Genomic DNA, 20,429 nt, shown 5'->3' with positions numbered 1-20,429 from the left:
TTGACAATTGTTAGACAAAAAATATGCCCAAGTGGTAAATGGTTCTATTATTAACCACTCAATTTACCAAATATAGGTTCTCAAAACCAAAAGCTCTCACAATCATCTAATAAATTTTACTGGGCTACTTTTATTCTTTTTGCAAATGCAAGTAATTTTAATTTATAATATTAAAAGCTTTCTTTTGAAGTTTGATGGTTTGTTTATTTTGAAAGTTTGCTCACATCTGGGTAGGGCTGAATATCCCATTGTTATACAAGTCTACTTCACTTAATCTGGATAATTTCCACTTTTTGTAACCTTTAACATTCATTTTTAATGTTTTCATTATATTAACATGACTATTATTGTTATATAAAGTATGCTATTTTAAGACATGTGACTTGTTTGAATTATATTTCAAAATAGTCTATTCATCTGGATGCTTTATGCAGGAAAATGGTACTCTTTATCCAAAAAGGAGTACATTTTATTGTTATTTCACACAAAGCAAAGCTGAAATGTTACCCAAAAAAGCTTATAAGATAAAATAAGTCATTATGGGCATGAGTGGATGGCCATGAGTGACAAATGGTATATTTTTTTTCCCCTTCTGCCAAACCTTGGTCGTCTTATTTAGAATAAAGCACAGTAAAATAAAATGAGAAGATTCTAAATAAGGAATGCAGTAGAGGAGGTAAATCACAAATTCTCATTGTCCTTTCCATACAAGGAAAGAACGGGGGAAATGAAAGAAATTTTCAAAAGTCAATTACATATTTAACAGATAAAAGGAAATATGAATTTTAAACACAGGGCAATTATTGGCAAGAGATATTATTGAAATAAACAGAATTTAAGTTTGCTACTTCTATTTTAGAAAGCTAAGTGAAACCAACATATTTCAATGGCTAGAAATAATACCTTAATTTCTTCATAACAATGCAGAAACAAAGATACGTGCATGAAAATAGGAAAGTATGGGGATACATCTACAAGTAGCTATTACAGACAGATTAAAAAGCACAGATAATAGTGAAATATTAGTCAGAATATTAATGCTCTGTCCAGGAAATAAGAACTTGATGGGATGGTTGAGCATGCATGGCATAAAACAATGCGTGTAAATAAGCATAGTTACAGAATATAATAAATGCAATGAATACAGACCTGGGCTTGGGGCAACTTGGAAACATCTTTAAAAATGTAGGCTCCAGATCCAGAATGCCTGTGTTCCAATCCTGATTCTACCACTTAACAGTTGGGTAATGACAGTTACTTAGCCTCAGTTTCTTCATCTATGCCATCAAAATAACAAGTCCCTACTTCATAGGATTATTGTGAAAACCCACAAAGTTAATTCTTGGGACAGTGCCTGGCATACACTAAGCAGTCAAGACATTTTATTTCTCCTCATCATCTATCTTCACTTTCATTTGGAAATATGTAAAACAATAATCTGATTTTTAGATGGTTGGATCCAGATGAGAATTTAGATCTTTTTCATCAACTCTAAAATAGAATTATGCACATGCCATTTTAGATAGATAAACCACTGATGCTGTGGGCATGCAGTAAGAGAGTAAGCATGTCCTCACTGACACCAATTTAGAACACTGACCTCAGGGTTCAGTGTACTAAACTCCCCTGTACCTATAATGCTAATCTGATTTTCCTGATTGCCTTATCACAGATTTGAATAAAGACAGAGCTAAGTAGTTATGAGCTGTATTTTTTATTTTTATGATGCTAGAATCTATTCTCCAAGATGCTGTTATACCGTAGGAATAATGAGATGTTAGTGGATATATTAGTGAAATAAATCTGCATACTGAAAGGTAGGCTGATTGATGATATTTGATTGTCAAAACACTCAAAATTTCTGAAATGTATATAGACATTTGAAGTTGTCAAAGCTTTAATGATGTTGCTGTTGAAGGAAATCCCAAGACCCTCCAGTACCTCAGGACCTCAGGACAAATTTTATGAAAAACACTTGAAGGAAAACAATCATTATTGCTGAAAGCACTAAAACTCTCATTCTTTCTCTCTCCCCCTCCCTCCCTCCTTTTCTCCCTCTCTACATACACACATACATATATATGCACATGCTTATGTACACACATACATTTGGGAAGGAATAGGAATAAGAGTTCTTATAAATGATGTTCATAAAGAAGAGGAAAAGAAGGGAATGCTAATTTCACATTTTAGCAATACCCATGAGTCTTTGTGTTGAACACAGTTTCTTACCAAAGGCACGGAAGATTGGCAGTAAAAAGAAGCAGAGAATGATTCTGGGTGACTCCTGCAGTCAAGGAAAGAGGGAAAAACTGGGAGAGTGGGAAGTCTGCTCCTTCAGCAATCACCCTGGTTTTCTAAGTACTCGTCATATGTGTATCTTGGAATTAAAATGGCTCTTTAAAGATGGGAAAGGCTGCTGGGAGAAGGATGGGGGTGTCTCCATCATTCTTTAATCCCTTTTCTCTAGCATGAGAAAACACTTAAACCAGTTTAGAGACACATAGAAAACAATGGAGCCCTGTTTATTTTTTAAAGGAAAATGTTTTGTCAGGATGAAGACAACAGAAAATATTATAGACGAAAAAGAGAATCCTAAAAGGGTGAACACTCAGAGTGTTCCGGGGCTAGAATGAATCTTACAGAGGGCTTATCTAAGCTTCTCATGTTCAGATGTAGAAATGGTTGCCCAAATATGTTAACAGTTCTTAAATAAGGCTGCAAAATTAGTTACTGGCAGAGCTGGGCCAAGAAATCAGGTCTCAAGGTTTAAAATTAAGAGTTGCTTTAAAATTAAGAGTTGCCTTGTGAATGAATTCACTTCCAGATCTCAAAGTTACTTTATTGTTCCATTGCTCCTGACAGGATTTAGGAGGTAGACAAGGCAGACAGCACAGGCATCAGGAACTCCAAAGAAAGGTGTAAAAAAAGACAGCTGACTACTCACTCATGTGCAAGGAAATCAACTAACTTCCTGTCCAATATTTGGCAAGAAAGACTGAGTCTAAGAGTTGAGTACATTTTCACTACAGAAGTAAGCAAACGAAGAAAAAATCTCAAAACACCATTTCAATTCAAAAACTACATTCTACTATATGTAAAACACTGTGCTGGGCTCCAAGGCAGTAAGCTAGGATGCACAAGATACACTGTTTCCTGCCCCCAAGGCGCTCCCCATCAAATAAAATGAGACTGATAAGAAAACAATTATACCATAAATTTATAATGAATGAAATGAAATATCCTTTCAACTGCTTTCTTTAATACCCTCCAACTGTTATTTCCTTCTATCAACCTACCATCTAACTATGATCTTTGTAAACCTAGTAAATAAAGATTTTTTATGGTCAATTTAGCCCATTTTGTAACTGCTTTATCTCTCTATACAACTCTCTTGCAACAGCAGCTTCAAAGCCCTACTCAACACTGAGATTATTTTTGCCTAAAGGCTAAAACTGTTTTATAAAAAAATAATAGCTAGCTGACCCACATAAGCAACAAGAAATTTGTAAAGAAACACAGCATGGTGTTGGCTTTACAGTGAGAGCTTATAAAGGCTAGCCAAGTGATAGTAAAAGGAAACAAAAAAAAAATAGAAAAAAAAGTTCATTGCTCAAGACTTTCAAATTGGGAAAATTCAAGTGGTTCTGATTCTATAACATGGTAAAGATTCATGGATTTATAGGTTCAAATTTTATTTGAATGAATTCACAAAGGATATGTACTTTCTAACTTCCTTCCACAGTCATGTGAATTCTTGACCTTATTTATGCATTATCAGACAGATAAAAATCAATATTCAAGGACTAATGGTTCTAGCATCTTCTACTTGATTCCAGTAGAATTTTGGCCTCTCCCAGGGACACTGAAACATTGACCACTGGATCCATGGGTAAAAAAATTAATAAGCAGAAACCTCAATTAAACAGAGGTGGGAGACCAGAAAGGGGAGCTCTCATTCCCTGCAATGATAGCAGCACTCAATGGGAAGAAGAAAGATACCTCTTCTTTACTGGCTCGAACTCAGCCAACGAAAACCCATGACTCTTTGTTTACTACAGTCCTCCAAATTCCCTTTTCCCTTCTGTAAAAAAGTGCTCCTTCCCTTGCATGTGGGGACTTGTGTGAGGCTCCTCATGGCTAAAGATCCTAAATTATAATTTTATAATTCTCTGCTGCTCCTGAATAAACCCATCTTTGCTGGAGAAATATCTGGCAGTCTATTTGTTTTACGTCAACATTTTGGTGGCCGTACAGAGACCAGAGAAGACCCCTGAAGGCTCCTGGGCTGGTGGGCAAATGAGTGTGGTATCCATAATTGAGCCCATTGTTGTTCACTGCTTTCTTGCCAACCTTGAAATTTGAAGGTATATCTTTCTCCTAGATCTGAGTTCACACCTTCTTTGTGTTTGAAGCTCTCCAGGCTTTATCTGGAATCTATTTTATGGTTTTTGTCTATCTGGTTAAGGTCTTGTTCTGTATGTGAGTACTCACTCAGTGCTACGGTCTGATTTTGAGATCAGACTGTTTCAACCAAAGCTGGCTGAGAAGCCATCTGCCCATTCCTTTGGGAACAGGGGCTGCTTCACTAAAACTGTGAAAGTTCAGCCATCCTGCTGGCCCATTCTTTTGGAATAGAGGCTGTTCTCCAGCAACTGGCTGGAAAGCCTTTGGTTCCTCCAGGACAGTCCTGTTTCCTTAGACTAGCTGGTGTTAGGCCTTAAAGGCTATTCAATTTGGAAACTGTTTAAGTTGGAAGCTGTCTGAATTGAGGTGTTTAAGCTGTAGGTTATTTACGCTGTTTGAAAAGTGTTCTTTTACTCTAGGAAAAAACCTCTAAGAAATGGGATCTCAGTTATCTAAATATTTTGAGGGTGCCCCCACCAGACTCTGGCCAAATTTATGCTTATAAACCATGGTCTTTCCTCATGTACATCTATAATTAAATGGACTAACTTGACCAAAGACAATTTAGAATATCGAAGGTCATCATGGAGAACTTTGGAAATTACCAAACTTAATTTCCTGAAAATGGAATTGGACTACATAACTCAAAAATTTCCAGAACTGAGTGGAATACTTATTTTGATCGATATTTTCAGGCTTTCTAACATTACAAGAAGTCTGAAATTGCCTCTCTGAAAATTAAGGTTTTAAGGTTAACTGAGGCAAACAAATGATTAAAGAAAGAAAAATGGCTCCCAAAGCCTCAGGCTCTTCTCCCTTCAATTGTTTGTCTCAGGTTCGGCCTCTGGTGCCATCTTGACTCTCTCCCTCAGCTGCTCATGGTCAGACTCAACCTCCAGCACCATCTTTCTCCTTCCCTCCTACTACAACTATGCCTCCTCTATGCCCTCAATTCCCCCATACCAATTCTCTCTCCTAACTTCCCCCTCTTTCTGAAGCTCTTCCCTCTCCCTTTTTCTCTACACTTACCAGGATTTGCCCCTTTAGAATTAAACCCTCTGAGGATCCAGAGGCTAAACCCTTAATTTCTTATATTCCCTGGACTAAAGCTTAACTGCGAGCCATAGCCAAAAATTTTCCTAAAGTAACCAAAGATATGCACGGACTTGCTGAGGAATTTAATATAGTCATTTAAACTTACCAACCTGGTTTCTCAGATTTGTATCAGTAGATCATAAGCCTGTTGGTAAAGGCCGGGCCCAGCACTGGATGAAAATCACTAATTGGGAAAATTCTGAAAGGTCTCTGGAATTAAAATAGGGAGACCAGCCCGCTAACTTATATAGGATCAGGCTTGAACAATTGCTAGGCAACTTCATCGGGCAATTTGCAGGGCTTTTCCAAAGCTTGTTGATTGGAACAAGATTCAGGCCTGCAAACAAAAATCCGATGAACCTGTTCATGACTTCACAATTGACTTCAGATTATTTTTAAAGAAAATTCTGGTCTTCTTTCAGATATTGGTTCCTTCCAGGTAGCTTTTAACTCTATGCTTATTAAAGGGCTGAACCAGGACCTTCCCCTTCTAGTAAAAAGGACAGGATGGAATGGGAAGCTATGTCCACTCCAGATTCAGTTAATCTAGAAAACCAGCTCTCTCACACCCTAGATAAGTCACCTAAAAGGAAGACCACCAAAATTCTTAATCTTCACATCCAGCAAACGAAGACTCCTAAACGAAACCAAAACCCTCTTAGTTTCTGCTATCATTTCAAAGAGCCAGGACATTAGGAAAGAGACTGTTATAAATTTAGGCACTTTAGGTGCTTTCTAACCTGTTTTTCTAACGTCCTGCCGACTCTCAATAATAAGCCTCCAAAGAACTATAGGGCTCTTCCCAATCCTCCCTCTTAATTGGCTTAGAGAAAGATTTTTCCAGATTCAGGATGAATTTCTTCCAATCCTGACACTGGAGCCACCTTCTTCGTACTCAAACACACTGCTATAAAGCAGCGCCTGTCTCAGAATACTGGAACAGTTCTAGTGGGGATCTCTAATGAAGCTGTCTCTGAACCTACTCCCTTTTGTTTAGGCCCTTTGAGAAATATACATCCTTTTTTTCCCCTTTAGTTCCTCAGTCCCTATACATTTATTAGGCTGGGAACTCTTAGGGAACTATCATGCTGGGATTTTTTTTCTCCCAAAAGGGGTAAATCATTCTAGAATTTCACAGTAGTCATCAAGTAACCAACCAGGTGAATTAAATAACCCTTTGGCATATTTCATTTGTTCCATTTCTGATGGTACTAGAGCTGATTCTGGAAACACTCTTTGTTCCTATTGAATTAGCTACCATACTCCTTATGGGAAAAACCTCCAACTGATACTGGCAAAATTCACAGCACACCTCCCATCAAAATTCAAATAGATCCCTCAAAACCTCTTCCCAGAATCAATCCATACCCTATAAGTAAAGTAGCCCTTCAAGGCATAAAACCCAAAATAGATTTCAAGGCTGAAGGCCTCATTATCTCTTGTAGTAGCCCCTGGTGCTACTATTTTACTGGTGCAAAAACCTAAGGGCTGAGAGTGAAGGTGTATCTAGGACCTCTAAGCAATAAACGATACTGTTAACCCTCTACACTCTGTTGTTCCTAATCCTCATAGGTTACTAATACCTATTCATTCCTACCGGAAGTAAATTCTTTTCTGTAACTGATTTAAACAGTGCATTTTTCAGTATTCCAGTATTGATGAAGCTGGTCAATACCTTTTTGCCTTCACTTGGGAAGAAAAACAATTCACCTGGACAGTAATGTCTCAGGGTTTTACTGAGAGTCCTTCTTATTTCTTGCAAATCCTGAAGGCTGATCTGGATGATATAAAGTTCTCTAGAGGTTCTATTTTGTTGCAAAATGTGTACGATTCGCTTCTTTGCTCTCATTCTCAAGCCTCCTCATAGGAAGACCACATCCATGTGCTAAAGCTTTCAGCCTTAAAGGGACATAAGTTGCCAAAAAATTGCATTTTTTCCAAACCCAGGTTCAATATAGCATCTGATATCAGAACAAGGGCTACACCTAGATGCAGACAGTCTTCAAGTTGTCTTAAACTTCCCTAAACCCAAAGCTCAGTGCCAGCTGCAAGGCTTTCTCTGGCCAGTTAGTTATTGCTGAAATTGGATTCCAAATTTCTCTCTTATGGCCAAACCTCTATATGTTTTACTAAAGAACAACAACCGTGATCCAATTCTATGGGAGTAACTGAATGGCACAGCCTTTAAAGGAGAGTTTGATGAACCCATCTGCCCTTGGGCAGCCCAATTATCAGATGACCTTTTTTCATTTTGTACATGAAAAGGAAGGAAATGTCCTTGGGGCACTTGCCCAAAAACATAGAGACCACCATCCACCCAACAGGGTATTACAATCAGCAACTGGACCCTGCCACATAAGGGCTACTCCCCTTGTCTTAGAGCCATTACCACCACTGTTCATTTGGTTAAGAGCATCAAGAAAATCGTTGTGGGATTTCTTTTCACCATTTCTGTACTTCATGCATTTTTGTACTATTTTTGTACCGCTCCTGAATTCTCATCACACTCATCATCTCTCATTCAGCCACCTCACCTCCTATGAAGTCCTTTTATTAACTGCTCTTCACATAACTCTTTTACATTGTAGCAACCTTAACCCTACTACTTGCCTCCCCTCTGTCACTGATGAAGTCCCTCACAACTGCTTAGCACTGATGAATCACCTCCTGACTCCTCGTGATGATCTACAGGAAACTCCTCTGGAGAAACCTTTTCACAGTGTGCTATCAGGAGATGAAGACCTTATGCATTGCACCTTGTAACCTGGAGATTTCATCTACTGGAAAAAAACACCTCCTGAAGAACTCCTCAAATTCCATAGAGATGTCCCTATCAGGTACTTTTAACTAACTCCTGTCCCACCAAACTCCAAGAAATAGATCCTTAGATTCAAATGACACACCTACAGAAAGCACCGAACCCTGAATGGACCTACACATCATCTGGTGACATGAAAGTAAAGATTTCCTGGAATTGAAGCAGGTGACATTTGATAGAATAACTTTCCTAAGATATCAGGACCAGGCCTGTTAGAAGATATCTGGACCAAACCTTTGATGGTGACATAACACTTCAGATGATATCTGATGTCTATGATCTTGATAACATATGGACCTTAGAGAAAATATGCCTGAGAGTTCCCCCTACTACCACTCCTCATTATTCAAATGTGACCTCAATAGTTTTCTAATCTGTGCACTTTCCCTCTGACATGAAACATTACTCTTAGGAAAGGTCCTTCTTGGAACTGAGGGACAAAAAGCCACTAAAACTAGAAAACCTTACGCTTGATCAGCGATGCGTTCAGAGAAAGAACTTGTTCAAAAGGGGGACATGAAAAAAATAAATAGAAACCTCAATTAAATAGAGTTGGGAGAACAGAAGGGGGAACTCTCATGCCCTGCAATGACAACAGAACCCAAATAGAAGAAGAAATACCTCACTTCTTTCCTTGGAAGGACTCAGCCAATGAAAAGCCATGGACTCTTTGTTTATTATAACCCTCCCAACTTTGTTTTCCCCTCTATAAAAACATTCTCCCTCCCTTGCCACTAGGGGACTTACTGCTACTTTGTATGTCTCACCATGATTGCAGACCCCAAATTGCAATTCTCTGCTAATCAGGAATAAACCCATCTTTCCTGGAGAAATATCTGGCAATCTATTTGTCTGGCAATCTATTTGTTTTAGGTCAACACATTCATGAACCAGCAATCACTACCATGAAGAAAATGACAAACCACAAGAGCAATACTTGAAAACAAAGAACTAACCCAGAAGTAAGTTTCCAAATTAATTTGACATCCTTTAATGATCAGATTAGACTCTCCAAGGCAAGCCTGGAACCAAGCCAGTTTCCCCTGATTTTCCAGACACCCAGGACCTAGCTAAGATTGGATTGGTCTCTGGAGTGTGCAAACTTCAGACTGAAATCAATAAGCTAAATTCCTATCAAGCACTCACTTATATGAAAAATCACTCATGTAATACAAGAATCAAAAAGCAGAATTTTAACCTAAGAGAAAAGTAAACTTTCAAATAATATGATGCTAAATGCAAGAAGAAAATAATATTCCCCACAAAAGTATACTAAATAAATGCATAATTCAGCATCTTTTTTCCATACTTATGCTTTATATGTAAGTCAAGTTGCTATTTCTTCTTCTGCTTTTGGAAATAGAGAATTACTACTTAAAAGCAATTTCAAATGATTAAATATACAAACACCAAGACACACACACACACACACACACACACACACACACAAACACAGGCATACATAATATTACAAAAAAATCTAGCAATCAAAATTTCCTCTAATTCATAGTAACATTCTTTATAATTAATTATCAATTTTCTTTATTTAGCTTATAATAATACTTTATATTTCTGCAAATTATAATATAATTACTTATAGAGCAACTGCAATGAAGAGAAAGCTCTCTAAAAGCTTCATCAGCTTAACTACCTCAACCCAGAATAATTAGTTCAAAAAATTTACCATGAGAATTACTTTTTAATCAGGCATTAGAACAACTTGTTCTAAGAAAAAACAGCAGCACTGTAACATTTTCATGTATTTTAAGTCCATAAGTGTATTCAGCTTAAAAATTGAGAACAGTAACAGTGTTAAGAATAGACTCAAATTTGGAAGTCAAAAACTTTATTACACTTACGTAAAAAGAAAATAAATCAACATTCATTTGACCATTTTTGTTTTATGCAAAATTTCCTAAACAATTAGAAACAGTTAAAAGAAAATAAAATTGTAGAACAAAGAAAATGACTTACACAAGACAACACAACCTCAGTAGGGAATTTGGTGTTCAGTCTGAACAAATTTTAATAGCTTTTCTACTTAAAACTCACCATCATTAAAAATTAACTACTAAATTTAATTTTCTATTATGTACACTGTTTTACATCATTTTTATTAAAAACATGTTTTATTAGATTTTCCAACTAAATTAAATGGCGAATAGTAGTTGTTTTATTGCTGGTTTGTATGCTTTAATAATTACCCAAAACTATTCTATTCAGCTAAATTAGATGCAATTTTAGTCACAAACATATTTTTACCAAAATTGTATTAACATGTACACAGAGCAGTAAAAAAGTACTGTGTGTGTGTGTTTTCTTAAGTCCAAGGTATACAGTATTCAGATAGATCGGACTGCAAACAGACTATAAAACATAATAGCCTAGTAGAAGGATGTTTTCAAAAGTAATTAAAAATGCAGCATGCAGCAACTTTCATAATGAAGAAAACAATGTTAACTGAAACCCATAGAAACTTGCACAATCCTCACTCAGAAAGTGACTCAGAAGGTACCACTGACCAAAAACAGCATTTGAGCATCTGAACTACACCCACCTGACTCAATTCTGTTGTCATCTTCACATTCCAAAACTGCCAGGTAGAAATGTGAGGAGTATCTTCAAAAGTATCGTCTGGAACATCAGCACCACCCTTTTCCCCACACCTTAGTCATCCCATGTGAGGTGGGTCCCCTAGATCTGTATTTTTTAAATAAGTTCCCCAGGTAGGAGTCTATGCTGTCAGCTCAGCATATAATCTAAACAAGGACAGAAGAAAAAGTGCAATGGCCACTACAATATCACTTTACCCAGTTATTTACCTCCCAACTAAATTGCTATTTTTAAATTTACTCCCTTCCATGTTTACACTCAGAACAAGACTATGGTCATCTTAAAAGTGTACTAGTCAAGATACATAATGTTTGTTGTACATATGTATGCATCACTGCTCTGAAACAGTATATTTTGAAATACATCCCAATTTCAGAATCATTTTGCTTTCATAATTTTCCTGTTCTATTTTATTTTAAGTTATTCTAGACCTTAAACTATTAGGTTGAGTCAATATGGCAAGTTCATATGGTTCAACCTAATACATCACGTTCATGTTTGGACATTAGAATTCAAAATATTCACCTATTACTCGGAGATAATGCAGGTTCGGTTCCAGACCACCACAGTAAAAATGAATACTGTAATAAAGCAAGTCATATACACTTTTTGGTTTCCCAGTGCATATAAAAGTTACGTTTACATGATACTGCAGTCAATTAAGTGTGCAATAGCATTACATCTCAAAAAACAATGTACATACCTTAACTTAAAAATACTTCATTGCTAAAAAATGTTAACTGTCATCTGAGCCTATGGTTAGTCAACCTTTTTGCAATAGTAATATCATCGATCACTGAGCTTTTGCATCAAAGATCACTGATTGCATATCACTATAACAAATATAATAATAATAAAAAGGTTTGAAATATTACAAGAATTACCAAAATGTGACACAGAGACACAAAGTGAACAAATGCTATTGGAAAATTGGCACTGATAGACTTGCTCGACACATGGTTGCCACAAACTTTCAATTTGTAAAAAAACAAAATATCTGCAAAGCACAATAAACTGAAGAGCAATAAAATGAGGCATGGCTGTATTTAATTACCTATAATATATTAATAGCTTATATGAATTATTACTTTTCACTAAACTGATATTTATTTAAAAAATTTACCTGCTCTTAGCAGTGAAGTAAGACCTAAAGTTCTTCTAAGTCTATTATAATTAAGCATTATTGTAAGACATATATATATATATGATTATATATACACACACACAGTATTATAATATTTGTATGCACATTAGCCACTAAATTCCAATTCATTTTTTCCTGTTTATCAAAAATGGCCTAACCAATTGAGGCATATCAAAACATTTCTAGAATACAAACATTATACAGAAAGAGGGAGATTTTCAAATTCTGGCAAATGAACTATGCATTTCTAAATGATATTAGAATTATCAAATACAACTTTGAATGAAAAAGTTGCCTTAAATACATTATTTACAAGTCCGTCACAGGTAGAAATTCAAGTAAATGTTGATGAATGCTTTAAGAGAATTCTTAACTCTGAAGTCTTTCTCCCTCTTTTGTTGTTTCTAGACATTACAACGCTTTGCTTGGCACATGGAGCATTGTTAATTTTCAATGTATAAACAAGTCATTGTTTGATACATTAATGAAGTACCAAATACTGCAAAAAAAATGTTAAAAAATATCTCTACATAACTTCATTGAGTCAAGAGACAAGGCAAATTCAACACATTCTCCTAAGGGATATATATCCTGTAATGTCACAACCAAAACAAAACAAAATGAGGGCCAAAGAGAAATATATACTTTTTTTCTATTGCAGTCCCTTACTTTTAAAGCTGATTAAGCTGATGTGCAAAGAGTTGAAGGTTTCGACTTCCTTTTGTATTCCTATAATCTTAAAAAAAATGGCAAAAGGGCAAATACAATTTGTTGTGACTTAAAAATACAGAAATTCGGGCTTCCCTGGTGGCGCTGTGGTTGAGAATCTGCCTGCCAATGCAGGGGACATGGGTTCGAGCCCTGGTCTGGGAAGATCCCACATGCCGCGGAGCAACTAGGCCCGTGAGCCACAATTACTGAGCCGGCGCGTCTGGAGCCTGTGCTCTGCAACAAGAGAGGCCGCGATAGTGAGAGGCCCGCGCACCGCAATGAAGAGTGGCCCCCGCTTGCCACAACTAGAGAAAGCCCTAACACAGAAACGAAGACCCAACACAGCCATAAAATAAATAAATAAATAAATAAATAAATAAATAAATAAATCCAAAGTTTAAAAAAAAAAGAAAAGAAAAAAAAATCTAAATTTATTAAAAAAAAAAAACAGAAATCCTTTGCTGGTAATAACCTAATAATATTTTTTGTTTCAAAAAGCACACATAGGGGCTTCCCTGGTGGCGCAGTGGTTAAGAATCCGCCTGCCAATGCAGGGGACATGGGTTCGAGCCCTGGTCCAGGAAGATCCCACATGCCGCGGAGCAACTGAGCCTGTGGGCCACAACTACTGAGCCTGCACTCTAGAGCCCGCGAGCCACAACTACTGAGCCCACGTGCCACAACTACTAAAGCCCATGCGCCTAGAGCCTGTGTTCCGCAACAAGAGAAGCCACCACAATGAAAAGCCCGCGCACCACAACGAAGAGTAGCCCCCGCTCGCTGCAACTAGAGAAAGCCTGCACACAGCAACGAAGACTCAACACAGCCAAAAATAAATAAATAAATAAATAAAATTTTAAAAATATATATATTAAAAAAAGCACATATATTCCTTTATAAAAAATATCAATAGTATACAGTATGCTATTAACTCAGAAAAGCAATTAAAATGGTTCTTAGAAAAGTATTTCTCTATCAGAAGAAGTTGAATATTTAATTTGCACTGAATCTTTGTTCCTAAACCTGACACTTTTGCCAGACATCTTTTAATAAACAACCTAAGACAACAACAAAAAATAAATCAGCTGTTTTTAGAATGTACAAATTCAGAATAAATAATTGATTAAGAAAAAAGAATACTATTTTGAGCTAATCCATGTTTCCACAAATTTCTAGGATCTGAGATTGGAAGACAGAAGTCTTAAGTGACAATATTCCTACTTATAATCCATCGAAATGGATGGCAGAACAAGAACACTTACAAACTGATGAACATTCGAGTACAGAGCACCTTTAAGCTTTTTGATCCAGGAACGCTTTTTGGAATTCCATCGATCCCAGCCACTACAGAGCAGAACCTCTTTCACAGTAAGCCCCTTATATTCCACCGCAGCTTAAAGGACCTCATGTTTTCATGAGTAACTCAAATGATTATACAATCTTTAAATGATTTTAAACTAAAGGCATTATTTTAAGACTGCAAAAAAGTTTTAAATAGCATAATATATTTTACTCAAAAAATGGGTGAGGTGGTCAAAAGGTACAAACTTCCAGTTATACAAGAAATAAGTCCTAGGGCTATATTGTACAGCATAGAGTTAATAAGACTGTAATGCGTATTTGAAAGTTACTTAGAGAGTAGATCTTAAAAGTTCTCATTACAAGAAAAAACAATTGTAACTATATGTGGTGATGGGTGTTAACTAGAATTATTGTGGTTCTAATTTCAAACTGTTATGTTGTGTATCTGAAAATAATATGATGTTATATGTAAATTAGATTTCAATTTTTTTTAATGAGGGTAAAATGCTTCCTATGCAAAGATTCAAAGTTTCTGTGCATTTTCTATCTTCATATTTTCATTGAGTTAGGGGAGCATTATAAAGTTAAAATAAGCAAAAGAAGCTGAATATTATACATCAATTGACACATTCTTCTCTTTACCAAATTCCTCATTCTGGTTTGTGTCTTCTTCACCTTTACCTAATTATCTAGCCTGGTGGCAAGATATTTCCATTCTTTTCCTCCCTTTCCCCGATATGCATAAGATAATTATATTTCCAAAATGATCTATATTTTATATTCTTTCTTTCCCTTGGTATTGAATAGATTGCAGATCTTTTATAACCATAGTGAGATGAACACTGAAAAAGTTTTTTTTCTATTTTATAGAAATATGTGTCCAATAACACACTGTTATACTTACTTGTGTTATAATTAGTGGGAAGGATTCCTAAAAAATCACAATACGCTATTTCAATTTCTTTACAATAATATCTTAACAGTAATCACTTAGTGTTAATGAAAATAGAACATTTAACTTTAACCTTCAAAAGTTTATATTGTTCATATTTTAAGAATATTAAACTGGAGTTTCAGCTGTTAAAATATGAATTTCTCTTACAATTTCTCCAAAGACTTCAGACACATCTAATCCAAGGCTGCAGAGAAAGGAATTTAACTGCCAAGTCAAAATAAAATAATGCTCTAGACTACACTGTCCAATAAAGTAGCCACCCGCCACACGTGGCTACTGAAGTATAAATTAACATTAATTAAAATTAAGTCAAATAAAATCAAAATTAGTCTCTCCATGCACTAGTCAGATGTCAAGTACTCAATAGCCACAATGGTTAGTGACCATCGGTACTGGACAGTGCAATACAGAACATTTCCACAAACTCAGAAAGTCGATTGAGCAGTGTTTCCTAGACTTTCCTTCTCAAGGAGAAGTGTGAAGAGAAGTCATTGAACATGTAAGGGAAGGCTTAGGCTTAGGTTGGAGAAGGAACAACTAGGTAAGTCCTTATCCTTGAGGCATACATCAATGTACGATAAGAAAGTGCTTTCTCCTAAGAGGAAGTAATATTTGACATTATTCCACTGCAGTTTATTGATATAGATTTATATCACATCAGCTGTCCCCTAGCCAAAGATCCACCATAGACAAATCAATCAAGAAAACAAAGAATTTCCATCATGAGAGATATCCTCTTATTATTTATGGTCCCCAAAATTAAGGAATAAAAAAGATGATGGTATAAACAGGCAAAATACATGGATAAATATTAATAGAGTGATATATATATAGTTATTAGTTATATACAGTTATATAGTTATTATTTTTATATAGTTATATCATTACATAGTTATATATATATATATATGTGTATATATATATATACACATATATATAGAGAGAGAGTTATTCCATCATCCTGGTACTACACATTTTCCATTAAACTTAAAATCTGAAGATCTACTAATATTTTAGAAGAAAAAAAGTAATTTATACCCACACCAGAAGAACTACACTCTTAGAAATTTCCCAAATAAATGTCATTTCTATTGCAATAGCTATTTTACTATGTAGCGAGTAATATATGATTTTAAAGCCACTGATGATCAATGTACTGCTCCTTCCTCGTAACTCATGCCAACAAGGACACCAACATCTTTTAGACGCATCTGAAGTGGGAACAAAAGCCCCCTCACCTTTTTAAAGACTTTTTGTATGCTTAAAATTAGGGATTTCTCATTTGACAACATAAGAACACAACAGCAGCTAGAAATGCAGCAATCTTTTGTAACCAGTTTTTAACAGCAAGTGTCAGAGAAAGCAAGGAAAGATCTTTTTTTGTTCTCAACAGATGTAGGCACAAAAATACAAAGCCAGAAAGCTCATTTAAACTTGCTAATTACAGGAATAATAAACTAATTTTGAATAAAACTGGACAATTTCCTTCTATTTGTAACCCTGAATTTTCATCCACAATTACCCAAGTAAGGTACATTTACTTGCATACATAATTTTATATTTACAAAGACAAAAATCTACAAAGATAGTTTTAAAAGATCTCTGAATATATTAGACCTAAAGTGTTAACTGCTAAGTCTACTTTCTCTACATGTCCAGTTTTCTCTACCTTAACTGTTCTATCAAGAAGAGTGGGATGACTCAGGAATCTTCAATGGACCCAGGAATAAAAGATCACGATCTGTCCTTCCTTTACAGCTGAATAAAATAGCTCAAAATCGCAGCAAAAATCTTCTTACCCAGCAAAATCCCTATGGTAAAACCGTCCTTTTATAGCAACTGTTTTTGGCAAAAACTCTGTCTTTTAGTAAAATTAAAACATCCAAATTAATCTTTTGACCATTTTTAAACTCTTAATTCAGTCAGGAGAATAATGGCTCAAGAAACCAAAGCCAGAAAACATCACAGAAACCCAAACTCCATTGATAGAACTCATTTTAAGTTCAGAGAGCAAATCATGGGCAAGCCTGGATTTTATAACCAGTATTTGCAGTTTTAAACCAAATATTGATACTTGAATCTAAAGATAATGAAGCGGATAATATAACCTGAGTGCACAGAAAAAAATCTCCATGGAAACAGATAAAAAATTAGCACAAGAATAAGAAGGAGTTGTTTTAACAAATTCTGATCCAGGTTTTTGTTAATGTTTTGTTTTGTTTATTTGTTTGTTTGCTCAATTTGAAAGCCTTACCATCCTGCTGGCCATGAAGAGCCTGGGGACTTTGCATCCTTTCCTCAAGATTGGAGCTAAGGTCAGAGTTCACAGCTGACATCCGTGTTGAATCACTCATATCAAATTCATCACTTTCTATTGAACTTTCATCCTGAAAATTGTTTTAAAATATCATCAAGTATCATAAAATATAATACATTCAGATAATGACCATTTTATCTACAGGGTCAGTTAAAGTTTAGCCAGTTAGTAAGCTTTTACAGAACTCAGTAAAATGTTACACATGAATAGATTCTTGAAATAACAAATAAGAAATTTGAAAATGTGTGAAGATTCAATGTTCTGTGTAAAAGATGTAAAACATAAAATAATGTATTTAGGAAGGACGTAGTTGAGGAATTATCTGAATAGTGAAATAATGGATTTTTTTTAATTAGTAAAAAAACTTCCTAAAAGAGTCAATCACAAAACATAGCAGAAAAAGAAATACATGTTTTGATTTTTTAAATAAATGACAATAAAATATTGTAAGCAAAAATCTGACACTGCAATAAAAAATCTTAACTAAAAATTTTTCTTTGGTAAACAAAATGGAATCTAAAAACAGACAAATTTACACGGCTAGATTCAAAGTCCACATTTGCTGGAAAACAAGTTAATCTTAGCACAATCTTTCTTTCTTCACAACGGAATATAAATGGCATTGCAACCACAAAAAGTTCAAGGTAAAAGTGTGCAAGATCCATTTACCAAAAGCCAGATCAGCAAATGGCTAAATTACCAAAAGGCAAGTTTGCCAAATGGTCAATTCATCAAAATCTGTCAAATATTAACTTAAATCAAATCTATGCTATGTTGCTATAGTAATTTCCTTGAAGCAAACTCCTTTTTTGCTTTGGAGAACTGATTTTTGGACAAATGCTGTGCTTATGTAGGTAGGAAGGCCTTAGAAACCTGTGTAAAATATCACAAATGTTTAATTGAAACCACCAGGTTTAACTTCAATTTGTAAATATTTGATCTGAAGTTTAACATTAATGTAATGATTACCAGTAGCAATAGTGCTGCTATGTATATTGCAGACACTGTTATTTATATTTGCTTACATACTTCACCTTCATCACAGCCTGTGACTTAGGTGCCAGCATTTACCCAATTTTACAGATTGAGAAATTGAGGCACAGAGCTGTTAAGTAATTTATTATACTATTATATACCAGAACTGGGATTCATTATGATGTCTCCCAAACTTAAGAAAAGTGCTTCTTTGAATAGTAAGAGTTCCCCTGGCTTCATAAATGACATCTTGGTATCAGCAAAGAAGTTGCTATGGTTAAGGTACAGGAGCGTTCTAGCAGACTAACAACGGGCATTCTGATCCCTAGGTCAGGCCCAGGTGATTTGGGTGTTCTTCCCTTACCTAAGGTCTGATTGTGTCTGGGTCTACTGAGTAGCACTAGCTCTTCATTAATTCAGCGAGGAAATGCCACCCTGGGAGGCCTCTGGGCAATCAGCCACACAGACTTCTCCCAGCCACGTGCCCTCTCGGTACATTATGTTATCTCCAATTCTAAATGCTAAGAAAATCCAAAGCATCTGAAATATTAAATATATATGTTCAAAAGAGAAGAAAAATAACAGAATTCAGTGCACACATCCATGTTATCAATGTGTACCATATACATATATGTACATATATACACACACATAGCTAGATGATATAGATATCCATTATATACACTCTATATAGTGTCTGTAATATCACAGTATTTTAGAGCACATTCTCTGGAACCAGACTGCCTGGATTCAGATTTATACTCTGCCACCTATTAGATGTGTTTCCTTAAGCAAATTACCTAACATTTCTGTGCCTCAGTTTCCTCACCTATAAAATGGGAATAATAATAGTATCAATCTCATAGGGCTATATAATGATTGAGGGGCTATAATATATTTAAAGCAGTTAAAACAATGTCAGATCCATAATAAGCACAAAACTGTTTGATATTGTTACATAGAATATGTAACAAATTCTACAGTATATAAGATTCATGTTTATTATATGAACACATACAAAAATAAATGTAATGGTAAAGATGATCAATATGTGTTTACAAAGTAGCTGTGGATACTATATGAACATAGTCTTTATAAAAGCATTTATTATATACCCTACAAAGAGCTAACTAGATGTAATCTAGTAAAATACTGTTTCCATGGTATGTGTATGCGTGTGTATGTACACACACAACCATCTGAGATATATGTATATATATGTGTCTCTATGTGTAAAAGGTATGTGTGTGTATATTTAAGAAGAGCTAGACACAAAGATTGAGGCTGCAGTCTCTGTTCTATAGAATGGTTAATACAAACTGCACACTACGGCTAATCAATGACTAAATTGTGACTAAAGAACTGACAATTTAATTTTAGTTAATTTGAATTAATTTTTATTAAATTTAAATATCCCTGTATGTCTAGTGGCTACCATGTTGGACAGTGCAGATTCAACATTCCTCACTGTTGGATATTTCCAACCATCACTATTAGCAATGCAATAAACATCCTAACACTTAAATTGTTTTGTGCATCAAATTCCTTAGTATAAATTTCTAGTCAAAGTATATAAATAACTTTTTAAAGTTTTAAAATAATTATTGCCAAACTCTCCCCCAGAAAGTTTGTTATGGTTTAAACTCTCATCAACAGTTTGTAAGAAGGTCAATTGACCTTACTTTGGATACAGTATTTTGTAATTTTAAAGGGATTCCCATTCCTGGCCTTCTTTATCTCTCTGAATAGCATTTAGTATTGTCCTATATACATATTTTCATAATTTACTTCCTTTATTGTCTAGATAAGCCACTAGAAGATAAGCTTAATAAAGGCAAGAATTTTGTCAATTTATTCACTCTTTTTCTCCATTACCTATAAGAGTGACAGTTACAGAGAAGGTACTCAATAAATATTGATTGAAGTAATTGAATAAACATTTATTAAAATTTAACTTATCACAAAGGAATATCTTACTTGATTTCCATTTTAACATGACTTATCTTACTTAACCACCTTCCTTTCTTTCAATAATCACAATTTCCAAAATTTCATAAATAATCTAACTCATCATTTATCTGAATAGTTTTAA

At 35.1% G+C, this 20,429-nt stretch overlaps 1 protein-coding gene and 1 long non-coding RNA gene across 10 annotated transcripts in view; one reads left to right on the top strand and one right to left on the bottom strand.

Moving 5' to 3' along the window:
- The window catches only part of LOC309639260, a 433,950-nt gene that overhangs the window by 281,166 nt on the left and 132,355 nt on the right, over positions 1-20,429 (top strand). The gene's annotated exons all lie outside the window — the stretch shown is intronic.
- The window catches only part of NOL4 (nucleolar protein 4), a 401,283-nt gene that overhangs the window by 264,333 nt on the left and 116,521 nt on the right, over positions 1-20,429 (bottom strand). For all 9 annotated transcript variants that reach the window (XM_082416104.1, XM_082416103.1, XM_082416105.1 and 6 more), the window contains one exon: positions 17,300-17,432. In XM_082416104.1, coding sequence (XP_082272230.1) covers positions 17,300-17,432 — 133 coding nt within the window. The remainder of the gene's footprint in view (positions 1-17,299; positions 17,433-20,429) is intronic.

This window comes from Balaenoptera physalus, assembly GCF_965194825.1.
Source record: "Balaenoptera physalus genome assembly, chromosome: 12".
In the NCBI taxonomy this organism is placed as follows: Eukaryota; Metazoa; Chordata; class Mammalia; order Artiodactyla; family Balaenopteridae; genus Balaenoptera; species Balaenoptera physalus.
Note: the sequence above shows the minus strand (reverse complement) of the source record. Positions and strands in the feature narration are given on the sequence as shown.